The sequence below is a fragment of the Pan troglodytes genome, chromosome 6, assembly GCF_028858775.2.
Source record: "Pan troglodytes isolate AG18354 chromosome 6, NHGRI_mPanTro3-v2.0_pri, whole genome shotgun sequence".
NCBI lineage: Eukaryota > Metazoa > Chordata > Mammalia > Primates > Hominidae > Pan > Pan troglodytes.
Genome location: NC_072404.2, coordinates 157532914 through 157559949, shown reverse-complemented (window position 1 = coordinate 157559949; position 27036 = coordinate 157532914). Strand labels below are relative to the sequence as shown.

Here is a 27036-nt window from a genome sequence, read left to right as displayed (position 1 = left end):
TGACCTTAACATTTTTTCCTTCATTTCAACCTTGGTGAATCTGACAATTATGTGTCATGGGGTTGCTCTTCTCGAGGAATATTTTTGTGGTGTTCTCTGTATTTCCTGAATTTGAATGTTGGCCTGTCTTGCTAGGTTGGAAAATTCTCCTGGATAATACCTTGAAGTGTGTTTTCCAACTTGGTTCCATTCTCCTCATCACTTTCAGCTACACCAATCAAATGTAGGTTTGGTCTTTTTACATAGTCCCATATTTCTTGAAGGCTTTGTTTGTTCCTTTTCATTCTTTTTTCTCTAATTTTGTCTTCACCCTTTATTTCATTAAGTTGATGTTCAATCTCTGATATCCTTTCTTTCGCTTGATCTATTCAGTGATTGATACTTGTGTTTGCTTCACGAAGTTCTCATGCTATATTTTTCAGCTCCATCAGGTCATTTATGTTCTCTCTAAACTGGTTATTCTAGTTAGCAATTCCTCTAACCTTTTATCAAGGTTCTTAGCTTCCTTGCATTGGGTTAGAACGTGCTCCTTTAGCTCGGAGGAGTTTGTTATTACCCACCTTCTGAAGCCTATTTCTGTCAGTTCATCAAATGCATTCTCTCTCCAGTTTTGTTCCCTTGCTGGCGAGGAGTTGTGATCCTTTGGAGGAGAAGGGGCATTCTGGTTTTTGGAATCTTCAGGCTTTTTGCACTGGGTTTTCCTCATCTTCGTGGATTTATCTACCTTTGGTCTTTGCTGTTGGTGACCTTCGGATGGATTTTTTGCATGGTCATCCTTTTTGTTGATGTTGATGCTATTGCTTTCTGTTTGTTAGTTTTCCTTCTAACAGTCAGGCCCCTCTTCTGCAGGTCTGCTGGAGTTTGCTGGAGGTCCACTCCAGACCATGTTTGCCTGGGTATCACCAGTGGAGACTGCAGAACAGTTAAGATTGCTGCGTGCTCCTTCCTCTGGAAGCTTCATCCCAGAGGGGCACCCACCAGATGCCAGCTGGAGCTCTCCTGTATGAGGTGTCTGTTGACCCCTGCTGGGAGGTATCTCCCTGTCAGGAGGCACGTGGGTCAGGGACCCACTTGAGGAGGCAGTCTGTCCCTTAGCAGAGCTCCAGCACTGTGCTGGGAGATCCACTGCTCTCTTCAGAGCTGGCAGGCAGGAAGGTTTAAGTCTGCTGAAGCTGCATCCACAGCAGCCCCTTCCCCCAGGTGTCTGTCCCAGAGAGATGGGAGTTTTATCTACAAGCCCCTAACTGGGGCTGCTGCCTTTTTTTCAGAGATGCCCTGCCCAGACAGGAGGAATCTAGAAAGGCAGTCTTGCTACAGCGGCTTTGTGGAGCTGTGATGGGCTCTGCCCAGTTCGAACTTCCTGGTGGCTTTGTTTACACTGTGAGGGGAAAACCGCCTACTCAAGCCTCAGTAATGGCAGATGCCCCTCCCTCCACCAAACTCGAGCTTCCCACGTCAACTTCAGACAGCTGTGCTGGCAGCGAGTATTTCAAGCCTGTGGATCTTAGCTTGCTGGGCTCTGTGGGGTTGGGATCCGCTGAGCAAGGGCACTCGGCTCCCTGGCTTTCCAGGGGAGTGAATGATTCTGTCTCACTGGTGTTCCAGGCACCACTAGGGTATGAAAAAAAAAAAACTCCTGAAGCTAGTTTGGTATCTGCCCAAACGGCCACCCAGTTTTGTGCTTGAAACCCAGGGTCCTGGTGGTGTAGGCACCTGAGGGAATCTCCTGCTCTGTGGGTTGCAAAGACCATGGGAAAAGCGTAGTATCTGGGCCAGATAGCACTGTCCCTCATGGCTTCCTTTGGCTACGGGGGGAGTACCCTGACCCCTTGTGCTTCCTGGGGGAGGTGACACCACAACCTGCTTCTCCTCGCCCTCTGTGGACTGCACCCACTGTCTAATCAGTCCCAATGAGATGAACCAGGTACCTCAGTTGGAAATGCAGAAATCGCCTGCCTTCTGCATTGGTCTCGCTGGGAGCTGCAGGCCAGAGCTGTTCCTATTTGGCCATCTTGCCCAGGAAGCCCACAAATCATTTTTGAATTTTTTTAAGCTAACTTTTGAATATTTCAAATTAGGCTGGTCACATTTCAAGTGCTCAATAGCCACATGTGGCTAGTGGCTATCATACTGGATAGACAGCTCTAAAATATGCTCTCGGTTCTGATGTTTTAAAAGAAATCTAAGTTAGCTGGAGTCTAAACAGAATGATCAGACCTGGAAACCACTATAAGCAGGAAATAGAGGAAATATGAAGTTAGCCTGGTGATGTATAATTCTAAGAAGACAAAAGGAATAACTGAGAGACATCTTCAAATATGTGAATCACTGTTATAGAAAAAAAATAGATTTGTGCTATATTACTTCTTCATTAAAGTGACTAGGTAAAAATAGAGAAGCAGAATCCAGTTTGACCTAGAATGATCCTCCTCATACTCTAATTAAAATTATGTAGATTACCAACGGGATCATTTAACATGCAAGGTGCATTGATTGCATCACTGTTATGAAATATTCAACCCTTACAAATCCATACACCTTTCCATGCAGTTTTGCAATGCCCTCCCACTCCGGTTGAGGCATTCTGTCCCTCCTCTGTCTCTGGGCTTGACCATGTGATTTTGCTTTGGTAATGGGAAATTAGTCAACTCGATACAAAAAAATTAAAAAGAACTAAGGGATCTCCACTTTTATTTTTATTTTAGCCCTCTTCCATAATTATGAAGAAGCCGTGCCTAGACCTTCCCACAAGGCCATGATAAATCGTATGAGAGTCAGCTGACCCCCCAGATATGTGAATACAGCCAAGATTATCTAAACAGCCCAATAGACCCAAGACTGACTGGAGATGTATGTGAGCTAGCAAAGATCAGCCAAGACCAGACCCAGATCCTCTGAGCCCTGCAAGCTCATGAGCTAAGTAAGTGCTTATTGTTAGATACCACTAAGGTTTTGAGGTCGTCTTTTATGCATTATTGCATAATAAGTAGCTTATATAGCATTTTTCTTTCAAAATTTATCAGCTAGTAAATTTCTCATCTTTGGAAAACATGTTATACATTTAAGGCCCCATTTTTTCCCCAGCATTGTATGAATTCCAAGTTTCTTTTCATGGAGATAGTATACTGGAAAACTGCCAAAATAAGGATTGTTTCTTCCTTATTTTAATGACAACAGACCTGGATTATAAAAGTAAAGGCAAGAAGAACCTCCTATTAAGATGTGGGATATTACATTTACACAGTTAACTGTAATGTTTAATCTGTAGACACCTGGGAAAAGATTTATAAAATGTAGTAAATTAGTCTTACCTGAGCTGCTATAAAGTTAGCCAAAAAATAATTTCCATTTTCATAGGTATCTGCAAACAAGGAAAAGAAAAGAATAAGCAACTACTAACTGCTTCAATTGCAGCAAATAATCTTGAGCGTGGTCAGAAACTATCTCAATGGGGACACAGTTATGATTGTCACCTCTCTGAGGAGTACTGAAGAGAGTGGCTAAGAGACTATTTCACTGCATGTTAGTGTGGGGATGTGCAAATGCAAATGGGTACCTTGCTGGGGAGGTCAGAAGGTTACAAATGCAAGAGAACCTGGGTTGAACAAAGGATAGATTGCCTGAAGTGTGGAGACTACTGTTTGGTTATTCTGTGCGAGACAGCAAGCATGTAGTCATAGGAGTTCAATAGCTGTGATGTTAAAGACTATGATGATAAAGCAGAGGCGAGTGGTTAGGAATTTAGGCTCCCAAGTCAGGTATACATAGATTGAAATCCCAACTCTTGTACTTAATAGCTGTGCAACCTCAGACAAGTTACTTAACATTTTATCATCTATAGAATGGAGATAATAGTACCTAGTTAGTGGCAATAAGGTACATAATGTTCGGCTTGTGCACAATAAGTGCTTAAAATTGATTGCTCACTGTCGTCAAAGTCGTCATCAATCTTCACCTTCACCATTCTTCTCTCCCTACTCTTAGCTCATCCTCCCACAGTGCTCAGATTCCAAGCACTTCTGCCTCTGTAAAATTTATTCCATCGGTTCTTCCCTATACCTTCTCTGCTTTTTCAAGCTACTTTTATGCTCCAGAGTACTCTGTTCTGATAACACTTTTACTTAATTCTATTTATGTCGAGCTACTACCGCTTCTCCTTTTTATTACCATACATCTTAAAAAGGTAGCCTTTGCTGGGCTGGGCGCGGTGGCTCACGACTGTAATCCCAGCATTTTGGGAGGCCGAGGCGGGCGCATCACGAGGTCAGGAGCTCGAGACCGTCCTGGCTAACATGGTGAAACCCTGTCTCTACTAAAAATACTAAAACAAAATTAGCCGGGCATGGTGGTGGGCGCCTGTAGTCCCAGCTACTCGGGAGGCTGAGGTGGGAGAATGGCGTGAACCCAGGAGGCAGAGCTTGCAGCGAGCCAAGATCGCGCCACTGCACTCCAGCCTGGGCGACAGAGCGAGACTCCGTCTCAAAAAAATAAAAATAAATAAATAAATAAATAAATAAATGTAGCCTTTACTTGTTATGTCTGTGTACCCAACTCATAATTCAATCTTACATCTCCTAAACTCCAGCTCCTGTGTTTCCTTTTTCCATGGAATCTGACCCTTTCTAAGTCACCAGTGACATAGTATATAAAATCTAAATATCTCCTCACACTGTTCAGGATTTTTAGGCCACTTTGCCCACACACCTCTCCTTTGAAATACTCCTTACTTTATGTCTCCTTCCGATATGGTTCCTATAACTCCCTATTTCTGAAAAATCAGTTTCACTTCATGTTCTGTTCTTGGCCCTTCTCAACATTCCAACTCTTGTCAGTATTCCAACATATTCTCTCCCAAACCAACTAACTCTCGAAGTATTCTAAATTACCTCCACTTTTATGGAAGCAATTATACAACTCATATTTTAAAATTTAGTCTTGGCTAGAAAATGCAACCTGGGCAAACACTACAGCCTCTTCTAGCAGTTAATAAAAAAATTGTAAAGAATGGGATTCTGTTAACATGTTCTTTTAAGATTATCCTTGAACAGCCATTATATCACCTATGTGAGGAAAAGTTAAATAAATGGTTCCAAGTCTGCTAACAGAACATTTAAATGACACTTACACTGTATCTTAGTAGTCTAAATTTGAATTTTTAAGCATATTTGATGTTTAAAAAGGCTAAAAACCTTCTCCATAAAAATTTACAAGTTTGAAAGTTTCAGGTACTATTAATTTTTAATCTTAAGACTAAAATATACTGTAATAGAAAGTTAAAATCTTGTAGGAAATGGCTTTATTCCTTTAAATTTTTGAAACATATTGCTCATAGGGGGTTGATTTTGCATACTAATTGTGATGTTATTAACCTACTATGACATCACTCATCTAGTCCTAATTAGCTAAACCTGTATCAAAGGACTTTCTATGTTCTCTTAAAACATTGATCCTCAACCAGCAGTAATTTTGCCTCTCTGGAGACATTTTACAATATTTAGAGATCATGTAGTTATCTTGAAGATAACTTTGCTTTTGACATCAAGTGGGGAGAGGGCAGGGATGCTGCTAAACATGTATAATAACCAGCCCAGCCACCACCACAAAATAATTATTTAGCCCAAAAGGTCAGTATTGCTGAGGTTGAGAAAACCTGCTTTAAAATAAGGCCCATTTTTGAAAAAGAACTAAATTGAAGAACTCATGCTTCCTGATTTTAAAACTTACTACAAATCCACTGTAATCAAGACAGTGCAGTGCTGACATAAGAATAGACATATAGATTAAGGCAATAGAAATGAAAATTCAGAAATAAATCCTCACAGTAATGGTCTATTGATTTTTAACAAAAATTCCAAAATAATTCAATGAGAAAAATAATAGTCTTTTCACAGATGATTCTGGGACAACTGTAATCCACATACAAAAGAAAGAAGTTAGACCCCTGCCTCACACCATACACAAAGATTAATTCAAAAAGAATCAAAGACCTAAATGTAAGAGCTAAAATTATAAAACTCTTAGAAGAAAATCTAGTAGCAAATACTTGGGACTTTGTAATGTGCAATGGTTTCTTAGCTATAACGCCAAAAGCACATTAAACGAATAGAAAAAATTAGATAAATTAGACTTCATCAAAATTTAAAAGTTTGTGCCTCAAAAGAGGCACCTGCTAAATGAGAGAGAATATTTGAAAATCCTGCATCAGATAAGGGACTTTTAGCTAAATTCTATAAAGACTGTTTATGATTCAATAATAAGGACACTTTAATTTTACAATGTGAAAAGAATATAAGCAATCATTTCTCTGAAGAAAATGTACACATGAATAATAAGTACATGTAAAGATGTTCAACAACATTAGTTATCAGAGAAATATAAATTAATCAAAACCACAAAAAGCTACAGCTTTTCACCCACTGGAATGATCATAATAAAAAAGATAGATAATAAATGTTGACAAGAAAGAAGAGAAATCAGAACCCTCATACACTGCTGATTGAGATGTAAAATGGTGCTGCCTCTATAGAAAACAGTTGGATATTCTATCAACAGTTAAACATAGAGTTACCACATAAGCCAGAAATTTCACTCCCAGGTATGTATAATATATAAGAGAGTTTTTAAAACTGTGTCTATTCAAGGACTTATATTCAGATGTTCATAGCAGCATTATTTATAATAGCCAAAAAGTGGAAACAACCCAAATGTCCATCAATTGATGAATGGATATATACCAAGCACTTGTCATGATCTGACAACAAAAATAGTCTGCAGTCCCATTGGCAAGACTCACTGAGGTACCAAAGTGTTGACTGTCTAATCATGGGCACTAACTCCTTTTATTATCATTCCTTGCTCACCTAGCAAACCCCTGATTAAACGTTCATCTTTCACAAAGGCTTAATTTGAGAAAAAATATGTACTTTCCCAAGAGACAAGAATATTAAAATGCATTTAATAAATACAGTTCTTAAATTTAAAAATTGGCACCGTAGTATGCCCTTATAAGGCTCAAGTCCTGCCACAGCTTTGAAATTCAGGATGGCTGGTCAACCTCCTCTTTTTGACTTTTGGATGCCTTATTGTCTTATTATCTTATTAACCACACTAACTTTACTTTATTTACTTATTTATTTATTTTCACTTTGTTTTCATAAGTTAGACATGCTAATTTTATGTAAAGTAGCTCATATTAAATGTTTAGAATAGAGTTTTATTTACTTTACATATTAATGACACATTTTATTCAGAACTCATGTGCCAGGAATGTTTTATGTATGTTAAATCATTTTATCCTCATAAAATTACAACATAGGTGTATGTTGTAGATACTAAAGAAGAATAAATGGAGACAACAAAATAAGTAAATTTCCAGAAGATATACAACTAGAAAGTTACTGAGATGGTATTCAAACCTAGATCTATTTAATTTCAGAATACCACATGCCTCTCCTAGAGCTTCTTATCAGATTATGTTAAAAAGAAAGTCCAAAGACTGAACTGAGCTCTGAAGAGAGAAGTTGTTTAATTCCTTCATATTTTTTCTTTAGCAAGTTTTCACCCATAAATAGAAAATAAAACCATTTGAAAAATATCTCTCATATATCATATTAAGTGAATATAGGTTATAATATATTATCCATAAACTGTTAGGAGAAATTTAAAATATTATTTAAAATACCATCAAAAACTTAAAAATACTTAGGACATATTTAACAAAATATGTACAAGATCTATACGCCAAAAATTATAAAACATTGCTAAGAGTAATTAAAGATCTAAGTAAATGGTAATTATATAGAGCTAGATAGGTAGATAAGCAGGTAAGTAGATGAGAGAAAGAGACAGAGAAAAAAAAGAGATGACAAATATTCAAAGATTGTTCTTAAGAATAAAAGCAATTACAGTCAAAATTCCAGAAGGTGGTCTTGTTAAAAAGTGACAAGCTGATTTTAAAATCTGTGTGAAATACAAAAGAGCTAAAATAACCAAAGAAAAAGAAGAACATGAAGAGCATTTCCTTCTAGGATTTTTATAGTTTGAGGTCTTACATTTAAATCTTCAATCCATCTCGAGTTAATTTTTTTATACAGTGAAAGGTAAGGGTTCAGTTTCATTCTTCTGCACATGGCTAGCCAGTTGTCCCAGTACCATTTATTGAATAGAGTCTTTCCCTACTGCTTGTTTTTGTCACCTTTGTCAAAGATTAGATGGTTGTAGGTGTGTGGCTTTATTTCTGGATTTTCTATACTGTTCTATTGCTATGTGTCTGTTTTTATACCAGTACTATGCTGTTTTGGTTACTATAGCCTTATAGTACAGCTTGATGTTGGGTAGTGTGATACCTCTGGTTTTGTTCTTTTTGCTTAGGATTGCTTTGGCTATTTGGGCTCTTTTTCTGGTTCCATAGGAATTTTAGAATAGTTTTTTTCTAATTCTGTGAAAAATGATGTTGCTAGTTTGATAAGAATAGTGTCGAATCTGTACATTGCTTTGATTCCTCAAATCCATGAGCATGGAATGTTTTTTTCCATTTATGTGTCTTGTCTGATTTCTCAACGTTGGTCTTGGCAAAATATTTTTGGCTAAGCCTCCAAAAGCAATTACAACAAAAACAAAAATTGACAAGTTGGACTTAATTAAACTAAAGAGCTTCTTCACAGTGAAAAAAGCTATCAACAGAGTAGACAACCTACAGAGTAGGAGAAAGTATTCACAAGCTATGCATCCAACAAAGGTCTAACATCCAGATTCTATAAGAAACTTAAATCAAGAAGCAAAAGTCAAATAACCCCATTAAAAAATAGCCAAAGGACATGAACAGACACTTCTCTAAAGAAGACATGTAAATGGCCAATAAACACGAAAAAATGCTTATCATCACCAATCATTACAGAAACGCAAATCAAAACCACTATTATTAAAAAGTCAAATAATAACATATGCTAACAAGGCTGCAGAGAAAAGGAAATGCTTAAACACTGTTGGTGGAAATGTAAATTAGTTCAGCCACTGTGGAAAGTAGTCTGGAGATTTATTAAAGAAATTAAAACAGGACTACAATGCAACCCAGCAATCTCATTACTTGGTATGTCCCGAAGGAAAATAAACCGTTCTACCAAAAGGACCCATGTGCTCTTATGTTCCTCGCAGCACTATTTACAATTGCAAAGACATGGAATCAACCCAGGTGCCTATCAGCAAAGGATTGGATAAAGAAAAAGTGGTACATATACACCATGGAATACTACACAGCCATAAAAAAGAATGAAATCATGTCCTATGCAGCAGCATGGATGCAGTTAGAGGTCACAATCTTATGAAAATTAACACAGAAAAAGAAAACCAAATAATGCATTTTCTTACTTATAAGCGGGAGCTGAACACTGAGTACACATGGACATAAAGACGAGAACAATAGACACTGCAGGCTATTAGAGGGGGTAACAAGGAAGGGGGGCATGGGTTGAAAAACTACCCATTAGTTACTATGCTCACTGCCTGGGTGACGGGATCCATACCCCAAACCTCAGCATCATACAATACATCCATGCAACAAACCTGCACATGTACACCCTATATCTAAAATAAAAGTTGAAATTATAAAAATATTATCATTTTATACAAGGAACTCGAGCATCTGTGGAATTTGATATCCCCAGGGGTCCTGGAACCAACCGCCTATGGATACCCAGGGACAGCAGTACTTCTTTCTAGTCAGCTTCTCCCCAGTCCTGATCCTTCCTTCCAGGATCTGGCAACTACTGTTCTGCTTTCTGTCACTATAGACTAGATTTGTATTTTCTAGATTTTATATGAATAGAATCATACAATATGTACTATTTTTGTATTTTTAGCATCTTTCACTTAGCAAAAATGCCTTTTACATTCATCCATGCTGTTGCATGTAAAAGAAATTAATTGCTTTTTATTCCTAATAATAATCCATGGTGTCTTCCATGGTAATATTCCACGACTATTGACCAATATACTTATTGGTGAATATTTCAGTGGTTTCATTTTTTGACCATTAAAATGAATCTGACATTATTATTTGAATGTAAGTTATTTTGTGGTATAATATTTGCATATAACCTATACACATCCCCCCGTGTACTTTAAATAATCTCCAGGGTACTTATAAAACCTGATCCAATGTAAACATTATGTAAATCATTGGTATCCTGTATTGTTTACAAAATAATAACAAGAAAAACATGTCTGTACATGGTCAATACAGATGCAACTATTGTAGGCTAACTGCATTTTCAAACCACAGTTGGATGAATCCGCAGGCTGACTATAAAAGGCGAACTTTCAGGGTTATAAAAATATTCCACATCTTCATTGTGGTAGTGGCTATACAACTGTACACATTTGTCAAAACTTAACTGTATTCTTAAAATGGATACATTTTATTTGTATAAATCACAACTTTTTTAAAGGTGATTAAAAGACAGTAATATCACTTCCAGGAATCTACTCTATGGACATAATCTAAAATAGAAACAATGGTTAATACTCAAGGATGTTATATATGGGCTGGGAACGGTGGCTCATGCCTGTAATCTCAGCACTTTGGGAGGCCGAGGTGGGTGAATCACTTGAGGCCAAGAGTTCGAGACCAGCCTGGCCAACATGGCGAAACCCCATCTCTACTAAAAATACAAAAATTAGTGGGTGTTGTGCCACACACCTGAAATCCCAGCTACTCGGGAAGGCTGAGCCAGGAGAATCACTTGAATTAGGGAGGAGGAGGTTGCAGTGAGCTGAGATCACGCCACTGCAGCCTGAATGAGAGAGTGAGACTCAAAAAAAAAAAAAAAAAGAAAAAAAAGAAAAAGGATGTTATTTATAACAATGAAAATTAAAACCAACCTGTACATATTCTCTCAATAGAATATGATCATCATAATGGTATTTATAAGGAACAAATAATAACATTCACACATGTTTCTGTCATTATGTTAGAGGAAAATAAACAGGATTCACAAATTAAATATGCAAAATGTTTTCAGCCATATTAAAAATTAAGCATTTTCTTAATACAAAAGCCAAAGTCAGTACAGCAAAAATATTAAAAGTGCTTGTATTTTTTTCTAATTTTCTGTCTTTAACATGTGTTGTAAAGAATATCTACTTCTTTAATGAGAATTTCTTATCTTTATAATGAAGGAACCTAAAAAAGAAGGAATCTCTAGAAATATTAGTAGTGAAAAATAAGCTATACTATAATTTCAGAAAATGTGGTATGTTGCAAGATTAGAAGGTTCTGGTCCACAGTAATAAGTAGTGAAAAGTGAGAGTCAGCTAGTAACAGTGTGTCCATATATCTATAGAAAAGTCTGAGTTAGAGGGTGTTCGGATGATAATGACAAATCTCACTTACCTAAAGTAGAACTAACATACTCTATCTCAACTGGGGAAAGGAAACATAGAAATTAATATTTCATCGATGTAAGTATCCTTTGGGCAATACTTAATTCCCAATTTATGAGTCACCAATAAATTTTCTAACCTCTAAATTGCCTCTTGAGCAGGCCTATTTGTGAGGAACAGGGTGCCTGGTATAGATGGCTGATCCAAATGATAGAGTCATGTTTCTGTCCCATTGAGAATGAATTAACCACCAGCCTGATATTTGCATCCACACTTCTTTTTAAATCAAGAGTGAGACAGTTATACAGAGATAGATCATCCCTGGCTGAATGCATAACAGCAAGTTTCTGAACCTACAAAGCTGGGGACTGTACCCAGTCTATACTAACTATAGTATAATATAAATGAGCAGGCAAAAGTTGGAAAAATTCTCCAAATGTTATTGCCTCATTGACAATAGGCAGAGAGAGGTTTTCAGTTCATGTTAGTTATATGCCGAGCCTCTACGGTATGATTTTTCTCAGTGATGTACAGGGACCCTGGAAAGTTTATACTCACCAATGCTTTGTCCATCATCCCAGAACACCTGGCCTTCAGCTGTCCCATTGTCATCCAAAGCAACAATCAATCCCATAAAATTTTGTCGACTACCAAAAAAAAAACAAAAGTTATTTTTCTCTAGATTGTAGGTTGTAAGAATAAAGAACAGACTGTGTTAAAAACATTACTTATCTAGAAATAAAAGAAATGTATTAAATATGCATATAAAGTTCTAAAAATAGGTACAATAGATAAAATATAAGACACTTAAAAGTTAATGGAAAACATTTAAAATTTAATAAAACATTTGGTTTAGCTTCAATTTCTAAAAATCAAATATACATACAAGTAATATAATGAAATATTAATTTCATAGGAAGAAAATCCCTCAAAAGAGAATCCTCAGTAGCTTCCAGGTGGCCACAGAATAAAATCCAAAGTAGTGGCTTGGCATTCACCACCCTCCAGGATCTGATCCTAACCTGCTGGAGTTTTACTTATTTTATCTCTTCCTTTATCTGTCCTCCAGTTAAACTGGATGGTTTATGTTCCCAAACCCAAGCCATTTTTCACCTTCAGTTCTTTAATCGACCAGGATCTCTCTTTCCCCTTTGTACATTCAAATCTAAAAGATCCAGCTCAAAGCCCTCTTTCATATAAACCATGTGTTACACCACAAGGCTGAAAGTTAACTTCTCTCCTTTTGACTTGTTATTATGTGCCTTTCTTGATGTGACGTGTTCTGTTTAATCAATGATTTTATAAATTTTTACATATTATATGTGTAATTTATATACGTGTATGTACACACACACAACACACAAGCATATCTTTCCTTGATTGACCAAAGCAGACCTAGGAATGAACACTAAGTTCTAGGATAGGACAAGGACTCAGTCCTACCTAGTTCTTGTTCGATCACAAGTCAAAGAGCTCATTAACATTCCCTATTCCTTTTTAACAGTGTGGAAAGAGAAACATTTTTCTGCCTTCAGGAAAATTTTTGCCTTTGATACAGCACTACAGACAAAAATATATGTGTGTATATATATCCCTAAGACTAACTTTATGAACTCATCTTCCTCCGGGTCCCACTCAGAAAGCGCTCACAGGATCTGACCAGTAAAGCTGTTTGGCAATTTAGTTTATAATCCACATATCCCTGGTGAAGGTGGGACAGCCTCCTGTAAGGCTTCCTCATTACGGTATAGCAAGAGGCTGTTAGACATCGCCTCTTCTCCTCACCTGGAGTGAGTGTTCATTGCAGGCTCTTGCCAGGGCAGGATGTAGCCTCCTCTGACATGAAGGTTGATGTGGTCAAGGGGAGCCTTCAGGATTTTCCTCTGACCTGTTGATGTGCTGCTAGTTCCCTAGAAAGGAGAATACAGGCAAAAAATGGTGAGAGATAAATATATTAAATGAGAGCATGTTTTAATACAAGTCCTTCCTTTCCTGGGAAGCATGTTAGAAAGTCAGCAAAAGACTGCAAACCTAAAGAGAAAATCTCTGATCTTTCAGTTTTGCTTAGGACTGAAAATCTAGACTTGTCTTTGTTTCTCCAGAAAAGTTGAGAGGCAAGGGCAAGGGTGAGGGGCGAGCTTCAATGAGATGTAGGTGCTTAGATTTCGTCTATGCTCTTATACATGCTTTCATTTAAACAAGCCTTGCCAAGGCTAAAAAGGTCAAAATTATTGCCTTAGAAAATATGTACTTGGAAATAGAAGGCTCTATCCACCTCTCCACCCTGCATAGACCAAACTGGTTCTTCACAAATATATTAGTTCTTACCGTGCTATAGTCATACCAACGGGCTCTCGGAAAATAAGCAGAGATCTCAAATGTGCTCTGAAACATAAAATTGACATGTCATTATGCATATTTCAAAAAATATTTTTCATTTTCATTTTCAAAACATTCTGTAGAATTAAGATAAAAAATGAAAATTTTATTAGTGATTGCAATAATTTGAGGGATTTTATTAAGAAAATCCTGAAAAATTATTCCTCAGAACTACAGAAAAAACGTATTTTTAAAAAGTAAATGACAAAATTTTAAAATGAGAAATCAGTCAGTGTAGTAAAGCTTTCATTAACAGAGAGACTTTTAAAAAAAAGAAAAAGATCTCCTGTAGATGTTCTAGAAAGGCATTCGCCTGAAAATAGTGAGCTGGACAAAACAAGATGATCTTTAAAATGCTTTTCCCATGATTTTAGATCATGTGATTGAAGGTTTCTGACCTACAATGAAGAACTCACAGTTTCCAACACAGGGCTGATTAAGACAGCAGGGCCCAACATGAACTGACGGTCTATATCCCATGTTGTTCTGTCATCCGTAAACCTTAAAAAAATAAACAGGAAAAATTCACCTATCCTCTTAGGACTGCTACAGAGGATTATTTGCAAGACATGCTTGGGGAAAGAGGCTGTACTCACTCATGGAGAAGGGGCCGGACAACTGTGCTGCCCTCAACGTGAGCTTTATGCATCAGAGTATAGAGATAAGGAAGCAGGGTGTATCTGGTCTCTAGGACTTTTCTGGAAAACATCTCAAAGGTTGAATTCCAGGCCACAGGATCTTGTCTCTGTAAGGATAAAGGAGCACATAATGGATCACCTCTTCTTCATTCCATCCCAGTGGCATCAGAAAAGAATCAATGGGCATTTATTCAAAATGTAGGTTACCAGCCACTTACCCCTTCATTCCTGGCCTACCCTTTCCCCCATCTCTGCCACCCTACAAAATTAGAATTTCTTGCTTTCTCCTCTTTATCACTGATTCCTAAGTCCCTGGAATAGGTCCAGCTCTGGCCCTCTACATGTGTACAGAGAGAGGTTTCCGTGCAGCACCAACATATCTTCGATGAATTTGAGTAAAATACAAATTCAATATTCTTAAAAGCAAAGGGATCTTCTTTCATTTTAGCCCCATGTGGAACTATAAAAACTTTTCCTCATGGGTAGTAATTCTCCAGGAGATGAGAAAAGGTATATTTCTAAAAATTACTGATAATTCCAGAGTTCTGAACTCTGTGGATTTTCCAAGAAATTAAGATTCTGGTGATGTTTTTTGATTTTTCTCAGGAAATGAGTATAATACTCCTGGGGGTCAAAAAGAAGTTATGATTTGAGGATACGCAACACCGGGAGCATGAACTGCTGCCTCACCCTTGTCCCGATGTTGTTGTGGTTTCTGGAAAATGGATAAAATGCCCCCAGTTGCATCCAGCGAACACACATCTCATATTCAGCATCTCCAAAGAACCCACAGATATCTGCTCCTGTCTGAGAAGATGCACAATGAGAGCATGAGGTGGGAATTTCATGAGGCGCTGACTCACTAAAATCTGACTGGGCAATTAGTAATGGTCTGAATGTGACTTACATAAGGTATTCCAAAGAGACTGAACTCCATCATGCCTGCAAAGAGAAGACACAGTTGTGTTGGAGGAAGGAGCACTTTGGGAGGAGAGTGAAGGCTTGGCCTGATTTTTCCTTACCCCATTAGAAAGCCCTGGACCATGATGAAAATATTAAAAGATGGGTGTAAATTAAAATCCACGCCCAGAGAGAACTCAGTTCTTGTTAATTTTACCACCCACCTAGATGATGATAGAGACATAACCAGTGCTGTTGAACAGCACAAACTCCAGTGCCCTCCCTGCCAGCACAGGCCCCTGGGAATGAGCCCACACACCAATGATAGATTTCCCCAGCTGGTCCCATGCAGCTGTGTTGTTTCCCAACCGGTGTCCTCCCCAGCGTCCAGAAGAGGGAAATGTGGAGCGGGTGATGATGACCCCTCGCTGTCCTGTCACCTCCTGCACAGCTCTGGTGGGAGGGGAATAAGGAGGTGAGTTGAAGAAACAAACTCCTTTACAGAGAATAACTGCAGCTTGGAGCATGAGGGGGTGAGGGTACTTCGGTCCGAGTCAGATAACTTCTTCCCTGAAAGAATCTGCTGTCTCAAAGCCATACTAAAGATCCCAACAAACTTCACAGCAAGACTAGAGGTATATCTGCACGTAGAATGTGGGTTTCATTTTTGAAAAATCTGGTTAATTAACTATCACCCTGGAGTAAGAGAAAGGGGTGGGAGTGAGGCGTAATATAGCTATTTATGGAACAATTCCTCTATTCCAGTATTATACCGGTCACTTTCCTATGTGGTGTCTCATAACATCATGAAAAGGTTTCCTTGCACTCCTTTTACTGTTAGGAAGCTAAGGTTCAGAGAAGTTAGAAAGGCATTCACCTGAAAATAGTGAGCTGGACAAAATAAGATGATCTTTAAAATGCTTATCAAAGGTCATTTAAAGGGTAAAGAGGTCTGGGTGTGGTGGCTCACACCTGTAATCCCAGCATTTTGGGAGGTCAAGGTGGGTGGATCACTTGAGGTCAGGAATTCAAGACCAGCCTGGCCAACATGGTGAAACCCTGTCTCTACTAAAAAAAAAAAAAAAAAATTAGCCAGGTGTGGTGTGCACACCTCTAATCCCAGCTACCCAGGAGGCTGAGGTAGGAGAATCACTTGAACCTGAGGAGATGGAGGTTGCAGTGAGCTGAGATCGTGCCACTGCCCTTCAGCCTAGGTGATAGAGCAAGACTCTGTCTCAAAAAAAAAAAAAAAAAATAGTAAAAAGGAGGCCAGGCACAGAAACTCACACATGTAATCCCAGCACCTTGGGAGGCCAAGGCAGAAGGACTGCTTGAGGCCAGAAGTTCAAGACCAGCCTAGGCAACACATTGAGACCCTGTCTCTACAAAAAAATAAAATTAGCTGGGCAGGGTAGTGCACGCGTGTCTGTAGTCACATGGCAGACAGGGGAAGAGGGAAAAAAAGAATAGGGAGGCAGATCTGGGATCCAAATAAAAGCTACAGCATTTTGGAAATATTCACTCTGCTTTTCTGTACCTCAAAAAGCAAGACATGTTTTGCACACAGAGTCAAATATACATAAAAGATGTTTATCTTTCAGTGGAAGATGGATCATCTGCACACACCCTTAGAAAATAACAACAACTGTGTGAGGGAAAAATCAACTGAACAAAAGAGAAAGTCTACTAATAGATCCTAGTATGTATACAATCCAAGTATTTGCTTAAAAAAGCATCACAGATCAATAGACACAGATGAATTAGTCAATAAATGATGTCAGGAAAAGTAGCTGACTACTGTTGTGTAAACTAATCCATTTGGGTTATTTCCAATTTTTCACACCAAAACAAATCCAAAAATGAATGGAAATACACATACACACACACACACACACACACACGTTCTATTAAAACTGAAAGAATATATAAACCACCTGATTTCTACAAGAGAAAGGAATTTCAAATAAAAACAATGGACAAAACATAATGAAGTAAAAGGTATAGATTTAACCATACACAAATTGGAAGAATGCATATGTATGTATGTGTGATAAAGAAATGGGGGTGAGGATAGCTTAGATTTTTATAACAGTCTAGATGAGAGATAATGAAGGCCTGGAATAAGGCAGGAAGATAGAGTAGTGACTGATGCAAAGAACTGAGTCACCGACTGAAAGCAGGAAAAGAAAGAGAATCTAGGATGACCTAATGACTAGTTAAACTTGGTTCCTTTCACTAAAATAAAGAGTGCTGGAGGGGCCGGGCGCAGTGGCTCACGCCTGTATTCCCAGCTCTTTGGGAGGCCCAGGCAGATGGATCACCTGAAGTCAGCAGTTCGAGACTAGCCTGGCCAACATGGCAAAACCCTGTCTTTAATAAAAATGCAAAATTAGCTGGGCATGGTGGCATGCAACTCTAATCGCAGCTACTAGGGAGGCTGAGGCAGGATAATTGCTTGAACCCAGGAGATGGAGGTTGCAGTGAGTCGAAATCGTGCCACTGCACTCCAGCCTGGGTGACAGAGCGAGACTCCATCTTAAAAAAAAAAAAAAAAAAAGAAGAAGAAAGAAAAGACTGCAGGAGGACAGGTTTAAGGGAGAGACAAATAGTTCAACATTTTAAGTATTAGATTTGAAGTGCCCATGGGACATCATAAATGAGACAGCTATGGGCAATTCTAGGTTTGAAGTTCAAGAGAGGTCTGGGTTGGGAACAAAGATTTGGGGGCCATCTGAATCCAGAGTGTATTTAAAGCCAGTAGTGTGTGTTTGTGCTTATCCAAGGGAAAAGCTACATGGTGTGAAGAAAAAAAAAAGATGACCGAACCCAGGTGTAGAAGGAGCATAGGCTTGGAAAGACTGGGAAGGGAAACCTGCAAAGGAGTTTGTGGAACTGTGGCCAGAGAGGTAAATGCATAAATATCCGGAATCTAGGTTGGAAAGCACAGTCAAGATCCTGAGAAACTAGCAAAAGCACACAGAGCATATGCAGCAGGGCATATTATGAACCTCAATATTGTGAACCTCAAGGTCAGCAGAGGATGTAGCATGAAGATCAGCAGGGAAGAGTCAGTGAACAAAACTGACCACTGATGCCACAAACGCTGAGCTCTTCCATCAATGTGGGCACTCAGGGCTGACAAAGAAAGGCATTTTCATAAAAACAAATAAAAATGGTTCAGTGCTTGGACAGAAAAGAGCAAAGAAGACATGGTCTTCTCCCCAGGTGTGTAGAGGAAATAACTTAAAATGTAGAACACACTGTCAGGTTAGTAGTTAAGAGAAGGAGGGAATTAGGAGGGATGGAGTAATCTGAGCAGGTTTCATGAAGGAAATAGATATAAGTTGGTCTTTAGATTGTATGTGCTAAGGGATTAGCCTGATCAAGGTCAGAATGACCAGCATGTGTGATTGGTAAAGGGAGAAACATCAAGGTGTATGGGAATTAAAAAATGTATATATCATGTATGGAAAGAGTTCCTTCAAACAGCTTGAATATGAGAGGGAGTTGAAAGATTAGATGATGGTTGGAGGAGGATATAGGCAAAAGCAAGAACAACTGGGGCATTTTCAAATGTTGATGAAAAGGAATTAAAAAATATTGTTAATGTTTATTGAGTGCTTACAATATGTCAAGTACTGGTGGATTCATTATATCATTTAATTTTTATAATAACAATAGATGCCATGATTTTTCCAATTTGAAAGATGAGAAAGTTTAGTTAGAAGATTTCACAGCCTAAATCCTAAAGCAATATACCAGCAGTGAGGAAGAAGATAAAAATAATTCATGAAGAAACGAGCACCCATGGAAAAGTATAATTTGTGGAGCAAGCTTCTCTGAAGAGAAAGATGGCGATGGGATGCAGATGTGTGAAAAGCAAATTTCCCTGAAGAGAGAGGAGGGGATGGTGCATGGGAACGATGAGCTTTTGGTAGAAACTCTATCAAGTTTTCACATCTTCTTATTGCTGCTTTCTTTGCCCTGCAAGCCCCTTCTTTGCCAAAAGAAAATTTCTACTCTTCTTTTAACCAACATTCAAACATCACTTCTTCTATGAAGACTATCTGGATTATCCCAGTAGAGTTAATTGATTTTCCTTCTCATATTTGACTCCTATAATTAGACAATGAGGTCCTTGAAAGCAGGGACTGTGACTTATTCATCCTTGTACTCTTCCGAGGTAAGGTTATCTCTGAGGGTGCAAAACATCTATTTGTTTTGTGTGTATTTCATATAATGACATGGGTGTTTTCCTGAAGAACTAGTTTTTCCTTGGTTGGAAAAGCCTCAAGCTAGGTGTAGAAAGCAAGACTGTGAAAGAGCAACTGAAAGATGAAGATGTAAAGAAAGTGGGAAAGGGAAGAAGAATTTCTGTTTGGAAGACCATGTTGCCCCTGATTGTGGAACACCAGGGGCAACATGATACATCACCTGTTGATAGCCCAAAATCAAATAGTATGAGGTTCTTGTAAACTCTGGGGACAGAAGGCAGAGAGCTCAGATACTTGAGCAGAAAGGGGCAGTTGAACAGAAAAGATCACACTCTGTCCTGGGAAGAACTAAAGAACAAGTCTGAAATTTCCCAATGACATTGGAAAGTGGCAAAATCTCAGAAGGATAAAATACAAGACAAAGGGACAGATAAATATTTATAGAAAAAATGGCCAAAAACATATACATTAAAAACTAAAAATAATTGTTGAAAAAATTAAAGATCTAAATAAGTGGAAAGACATCTCATGCTAATGAATCAAAAGAGACTTAATATTGTTAAGATGGTAATACTCACCAAACTGATTTATAGACTCAATGTAAAAACTATCAAAATCCCTGTTGCTATTTTGTCAAAACTGACAAAGTGATTACAAAATTCATATCAAATGCAAGGGACCCATAGTAGCTAAAACAATCTTGAAAAAAAAATTGGAAGAGTCACACTTCATCAATTAAGACAATGTGGTACTGGCATAAGGATATATATATATAGAGAGAGAGAGAGAGAGAGAGATCAATGAAATAGAATTGAGAAGGCAAAAATAAGCCTTCTCATTTACTGTCAATTGATTTTTGACAAGGTGTCAAGACAATAAAATGAAGGAAAGAATAAAATTGAACCACTACCTCACACCATACACAAAAATAAACTTAAAATGGATGACAGATCTTGGTGTAATACCTAAAACTATAAAGCTCTTAGAAGAAGACATAGGAATAAATCTTCATGACCTTGAATTAGGTAATAGTTCCTTGAATATGATACCAAAAGCACAAGTGACAAATGAATAAGTAGTAAGTAAATGAATAAATAGGACTTTATAAAAACTTTTAAAAATGTGCTCCAAAAGGCATGGTTATGGAAGTGAAAAGTTTACAAAATGAGAGAAAATATCCTCAAACTATATATCTCATGAGAAGCTTGAATTTAGAATATTTAAAGAATTCTTACGATCCAATAATTTTTTTTTCTGTAGAGATAGTCTTACTTTGTTGCCCAGGCTGAAGTGCAGTGCCATCATGGTTCACTGCAGCCTCAAACTCCTAGGCTCAAGAGATCCTCCTACCTTAGCCTCTCCAGTAGCTGGGACTACAGGCATGCACCATTCTGCCTGGCTAGTTTGTTTGTTTTTTGTAGAGACAGGGTCTCATTATGTTGCCCAAGCTGCCCTCGAACTCCTGGACTCAAGCAATCCTCCCACTTCGGCCTCCCAAAGTACTGAGATTACAGGTGTGAGCCACCACGCCTGGCCACAACTCAATAATAATTTTAAAAAATGATTCTATCAAAAATGAGCAAAGGATTTGAATAGATATTTGAATATATACAAATAGCCAATAGCATATGAAAACATGCTCAATAACATTAGTATTAGTGAAATAAAGTGAAAACAACAATTAGATATCACTTTACCCCCATTAGAATGTCTATAATTTAAAAAGATGAATACCACCGAGTGTTGGCAAGGATGTGGAGGAATTGCAACTCTTATACATTTTATCATACATGCAGGTAAGAATGTAAAATGGTAGGCTGGGTGCGATGGCTCATGCCTATAATCCCAGCACTTTGGGAGGTCGAGGCAGGTGGGTCACCTGGGGTCAGGAGCTCGAGACCAGCCTGGCCAACATGGCGAAACCTGTCTCTACTAAAAAATACAAAAAATTAGCCAGGCATGGTGGCTTATGCCTGTAATCCCAGCTACTCGGGAGTCTGAGGCTGGAGAATCACCTGAATCCAGGAGGAGGAGGTTGCAGTGAGCCGAGATTGCACCACTGCACTCCAGCCTGGGCGACAGAGCCAGACTCCATCAAAAAAAAAAAAAAAAAAAGTAAAATGGTAGAGCCTTTTTAGAAAACAGCTTGATATTTCTTCAAAATATTAAAAATACAGTTCCTATATGACACAGAAGTTCCACTCTTAGACACATATTCAAAACAAAGAAAACATGTCTACTCCAAATCTTGCACATCAATATTCACATAATCACTACTCATAATAGCCAAAAAAAATGGAAACAATTTAAATGTTCACTCATTGGTAGATAGGCAAGCAAAATATGGTGTATCTATATAATGAAATATTATTAGTCAAAAGAAATCAAGTACTGATACATGCTACAACATAGATAATCCTTGAAAACATTATGCCAAGTGAAAGTACCCATATACAAAAGAGCACATATTGTGTGATTCCATTTTATGAAATGTCCAGAATAGGCAATCCACATAGACAGAAAATAGATGAGTAATGGCTAGGGCTCAGGAGGTAGGAACAAGGTAGAAATGATTGCTAATGGGCAAAGGTTTTCCTTTTCGAGTTCTGAAAATGTTCGAAAATTTAATTTTTGTGATAGTTGCACAACTCTATGAATATACTAAACATTACCTAATTGCTCACTTTAAATAGGTGAATTTAGTAACCTACTTGATAAATGCGCTCAGAGGTGGTTGCTTGGGCAACCGCGCCTGAAATTTTGACATTAACCCATTTAACTGGGATCACGTAGATACATGCATAATGCAAATATGAAATGGCAAAAGGAATGATGTGGAAAATTATCTTTGCTGCTGTGACAAAAAGACACTCACTCGTATGTGGGTCTGGTCTGGGACCACCCGTACAGGTTGTGCACGTTGTAGTGCTCCACGGGGGAGCTGTCCGGCAGGATCTGCTGACTCTCCATGCACAGAGTCTTGCTGCTCAGGCCCTTGTCCCTAGATTCCAAATCTGAGGGGAAATGTTGAGTTATTTCCTAAACAACATGATTTGCACATTCACTAGAAATGCCCATCATTTTGGCATTTCTTTACTTCAATCAACAACTTTGTTACCAGTAACAGACCCAATTTTATGAGGTTTTAGTCTATAGAAAACAATGTTCTGTGTCTTTATAACTAATGAAGGGTAAGGATAAAATATGGAGCTGGGAAAAGCAGCTCCCCTTCTTTTTGCACCAACTCTGATTTAATTTTTTTTTTTATTATACTTTAAGTTTTAGGGTACATGTGCACATTGTGCAGGTTAGTTACATATGTATACATGTGCCATGCTGGTGCGCTGCACCCACTAACTCGTCATCTAGCATTAGGTATATCTCCCAATGCTATCCCTCCCCCCTCCCCCCTCCCCACCACAGTCCCCAGAGTGTGATATTCCCCTTCCTGTGTCCATGTGATCTCATTGTTCAATTCCCACCTGTGAGTGAGAATATGCGGTGTTTGGTTTTTTGTTCTTGCGATAGTTTACTGAGAATGATGGTTTCCAGTTTCATCCATGTCCCTACAAAGGACATGAACTCATCATTTTTTATGGCTGCATAGTATTCCATGGTGTATATGTGCCACATTTTCTTAATCCAGTCTATCATTGTTGGACATTTGGGTTGGTTCCAAGTCTTTGCTATTGTGAATAATGCCGCAATAAACATACGTGTGCATGTGTCTTTATAGCAGCATGATTTATAGTCATTTGGGTATATACCCAGTAATGGGATGGCTGGGTCAAATGGTATTTCTAGCTCTAGATCCCTGAGGAATCACCACACTGACTTCCACAATGGTTGAACTAGTTTACAGTCCCAGCAACAGTGTAAAAGTGTTCCTATTTCTCCACATCCTCTCCAGCACCTGTTGTTTCCTGACTTTTTAATGATTGCCATTCTAAAAACCACATGATTATCTCAATAGATGCAGAAAAAGCCTTTGACAAAATTCAACAACCCTTCATGCTAAAAACTCTCAATAAATTAGGTATTGATGGGACGTATTTCAAAATAATAAGAGCTATCTATGACAAACCCACAGCCAATATCATACTGAATGGGCAAAAACTGGAAGCATTCCCTTTGAAAACTGGCACAAGACAGGGATGCCCTCTCTCACCACTCCTATTCAACATAGTGTTGGAAGTTCTGGCCAGGGCAATCAGGCAGGAGAAGGAAATAAAGGGTATTCAATTAGGAAAAGAGGAAGTCAAATTGTCCCTGTTTGCAGACGACATGATTGTTTATCTAGAAAACCCCATCGTCTCAGCCCAAAATCTCCTTAAGCTGATAAGCAACTTCAGCAAAGTCTCAGGATACAAAATCAATGTACAAAAATCACAAGCATTCCTATACACCAACAACAGACAAACAGAGAGCCAAATCATGAGTGAACTCCCATTCACAATTGCTTCAAAGAGAATAAAATACCTAGGAATCCAACTTACAAGGGATGTGAAGGACCTCTTCAAGGAGAACTACAAACCACTGCTCAAGGAAATAAAAGAGGATACAAACAAATGGAAGAACATTCCATGCTCATGGGTAGGAAGAATCAATATCGTGAAAATGGCCATACTGCCCAAGGTAATTTACAGATTCAATGCCATCCCCATCAAGCTACCAATGACTTTCTTCACAGAATTGGAAAAAACTACTTTAAAGTCCATATGGAACCAAAAAAGAGCCCGCATCGCCAAGTCAATCCTAAGCCAAAAGAACAAAGCTGGAGGCATCACACTACCTGACTTCAAACTATACTACAAGGCTACAGTAACCAAAGCAGCATGGTACTGGTACCAAAACAGAGATACAGACCAATGGAACAGAACAGAGCCGTCAGCAATAATGCCACTTACCTAAAACTATCTGATCTTTGACAAACCTGAGAAAAACAAGCAATGGGGAAAGGATTCCCTATTTAATAAATGGTGCTGGGAAAACTGGCTAGCCATATGTAGAAAGCTGAAACTGGATCCCTTCCTTACACCTTATACAAAAATCAATTCAAGATGGATTAAAGATTTGAACGTTAGACCTAAAACCATAAAAACCCTAGAAGAAAACCTAGACATTACCATTCAGGACATAGGCGTGGGCAAGGACTTCATGTCCAAAACACCAAAAGCAATGGCAACAAAAGCCAAAATTGACAAATGGGATCTAATTAAACTAAAGAGCTTCTGCACAGCAAAAGAAACTACCATCAGAGTGAACAGGCAACCTACAACATGGGAGAAAATTTTCGCAACCTACTCATCTGACAAAGGGCTAATATCCAGAATCTACAATGAACTCCAACAAATTTACAAGAAAAAAACAAACAACCCCATCAAAAAGTGGGCGAAGGACATGAACAGACACTTCTCAAAAGAAGACATTTATGCAGCCAAAAAACACATGAAAAAATGCTCATCATCACTGGCCATCAGAGAAATGCAAATCAAAACTCTGATTTAATTTATAGAGTGTTGTCATAGCCCTTTTGCCAACATAATAAACTCCTTCATTGTTAGGACTGTTTCTTCCACTAGATGGTAATGTTCTCCAGGGAATAAATCTATTTCAATCATTTTTGTATTTGTGTCTCTAAATCTTTCTGATTTGACAGCATTTGCTTGATACATAAGTACAGATGATCTTCAACTTACAATGTGATTATATCCCCATGAACCCATCACAAGTTGAAAATACTGTAACTTGAAAATGCATTGAATGGACCTAACCTACCTTAAATGTGCTCAGACACTTACATTAGCCTAAATTGGGCAAAATTATCTAATACAAGGCCTATTTTAAAACAAAGTGTTGAATAGCTCTTGTAACTTATTGAACACTATAGTGAAAGTGAAAAATAGAATGGTTATTTGGGTTCTCAAAGTTCGGTTTCTACTGAATGCGTGTCACTTTTTTACCATTGTAAGGTTGAAAATCATAAGTCAGACCATTGCAAGTCAAACACCCCCTGCATTAAATTAATGAAGGAGAAAATGAATGAATGAGTGAGTGAGTGAGCAATGGGCAGCATAACAGTGATGTAGACATCAAGAAACTTGAATTCTAGATTCTGTCCCATAGATTACTGGTATAGTGGCTTTTGTTGTTGTTGTTTTTCTGTTTTTTGGTGTTTTTTTTTTTGTATGGGTCTCACTATGTTGCCCAGGCTTGTCTCAAGACTCAAACTCCTGGTCTTAAACAATCCTCCCACCTCAGCCGTGGTACAGTACTTTTAGAAGTGAGTCATTTCCTTCCTTGTTTCTCTGCAACATGAGAAGATTCAACTTTCTGGGATCCTTTTGATCCCAACATTCTATTTTTGTTTGTACCACAGAATGACCAAAAAGTATCCTTCATCAAGTGTCTGTTTACATGGGCAGAGAGACTTCAGAAACTAGGTTTTAATTCTCTAATCAAAAGAACATCTCTCCACGTGTGTGTGTGTGTGTGTGTGTGTGTGTGTGTGTGTGTGTGTAAGGGTTTATTTAAAATTTTAGCAATCTGTTCATAGTTATCAATGGAATCAAATGTACCACGCATTGTTTGGTTTCTTTCACACCACATCATGTCATTATTTCTTGCTTGATTAGTTTAGCTGCACTTATTCAAGGTTATCTTACTTGGGATTTCATGTCATGTTGGAGAATGGTTTCTGTCTTCAAAATTAGGCTTCACTTTGACAGTAAAAGGAAAACTTTTGGAGTGTTTGAGTAGGAAAGTAAGTTGATGAAGTAATTATTTTACATACATGGCATATAGGGTGGGTTATTTAGCATTTCATCACTGCAGCCCCTGACAGATCCATCCACAAAATTTGATGGCTCATTCATATCCTGAAATGAGTTAACAAAAAAAGATCTTGTCATGTCAGGGGCAGGATGGCCTTAGCTATAGAGGACACTAACTCAGGGAGATGACTTTTGAAGCCCTCAGCTCAGCTGGTGGTTTAGTTCACTGTGTTTAATTCCTGGCATTGACCCAAATGGACTCTAAAAATGTGTAGTGTAATCCCTGGCATTGACCCAAATGGACTCTAAAAATTTATATCGGCCAAAGTGGAGTGCTAAACTCCTTGCTTACCTGGCATTTTAAAACTTACAAGGATTGTTTTACAGTGGCAAAAATAGTGAGGTAATGCTGGACACAGGACCTAAGGAAATCTCTTGATATAACTCCCCAACAGAGGTAGCCCATCTTGTTTTACTATGCATGGATTATTCACTTTTTAGTCTATGGCCAGAGGTTACTATTATCTTCCTCGATTTTTTCTTAGTCCAGTCGCTTGGACTAATTCTGATATTGGCATAGGCCAAACACAAGGAGAGTTATCTCACTTTCTGCTATAAATATATTTCTAAAAAGTTATACGTAACTCAGAAACAAGTTTGGAAATAAAAACAAACTTTGGGGAATTTGTTACTTAAATGCAAGGAGTAGGGGCTCCTAAGGGAATGTTCACTGTGCACTCTGACAATGGAAAA

General features: G+C 38.2%; 1 protein-coding gene across 1 annotated transcript in view; it reads right to left on the bottom strand.

Moving 5' to 3' along the window:
• Positions 1-27036, bottom strand: part of MGAM2 (maltase-glucoamylase 2 (putative)) — a 109517-nt gene that overhangs the window by 11787 nt on the left and 70694 nt on the right. The window contains exons 35-45 of the mRNA XM_016945510.4: positions 26304-26388; positions 22386-22524; positions 15616-15749; positions 15304-15338; positions 15087-15203; positions 14355-14503; positions 14175-14259; positions 13708-13764; positions 13165-13289; positions 11938-12026; positions 3312-3361 (exon numbers count right to left, since the gene is read on the bottom strand). Of these exons, the coding sequence (XP_016800999.4) occupies positions 3312-3361; positions 11938-12026; positions 13165-13289; positions 13708-13764; positions 14175-14259; positions 14355-14503; positions 15087-15203; positions 15304-15338; positions 15616-15749; positions 22386-22524; positions 26304-26388 (1065 nt within the window). The remainder of the gene's footprint in view (positions 1-3311; positions 3362-11937; positions 12027-13164; positions 13290-13707; positions 13765-14174; positions 14260-14354; positions 14504-15086; positions 15204-15303; positions 15339-15615; positions 15750-22385; positions 22525-26303; positions 26389-27036) is intronic.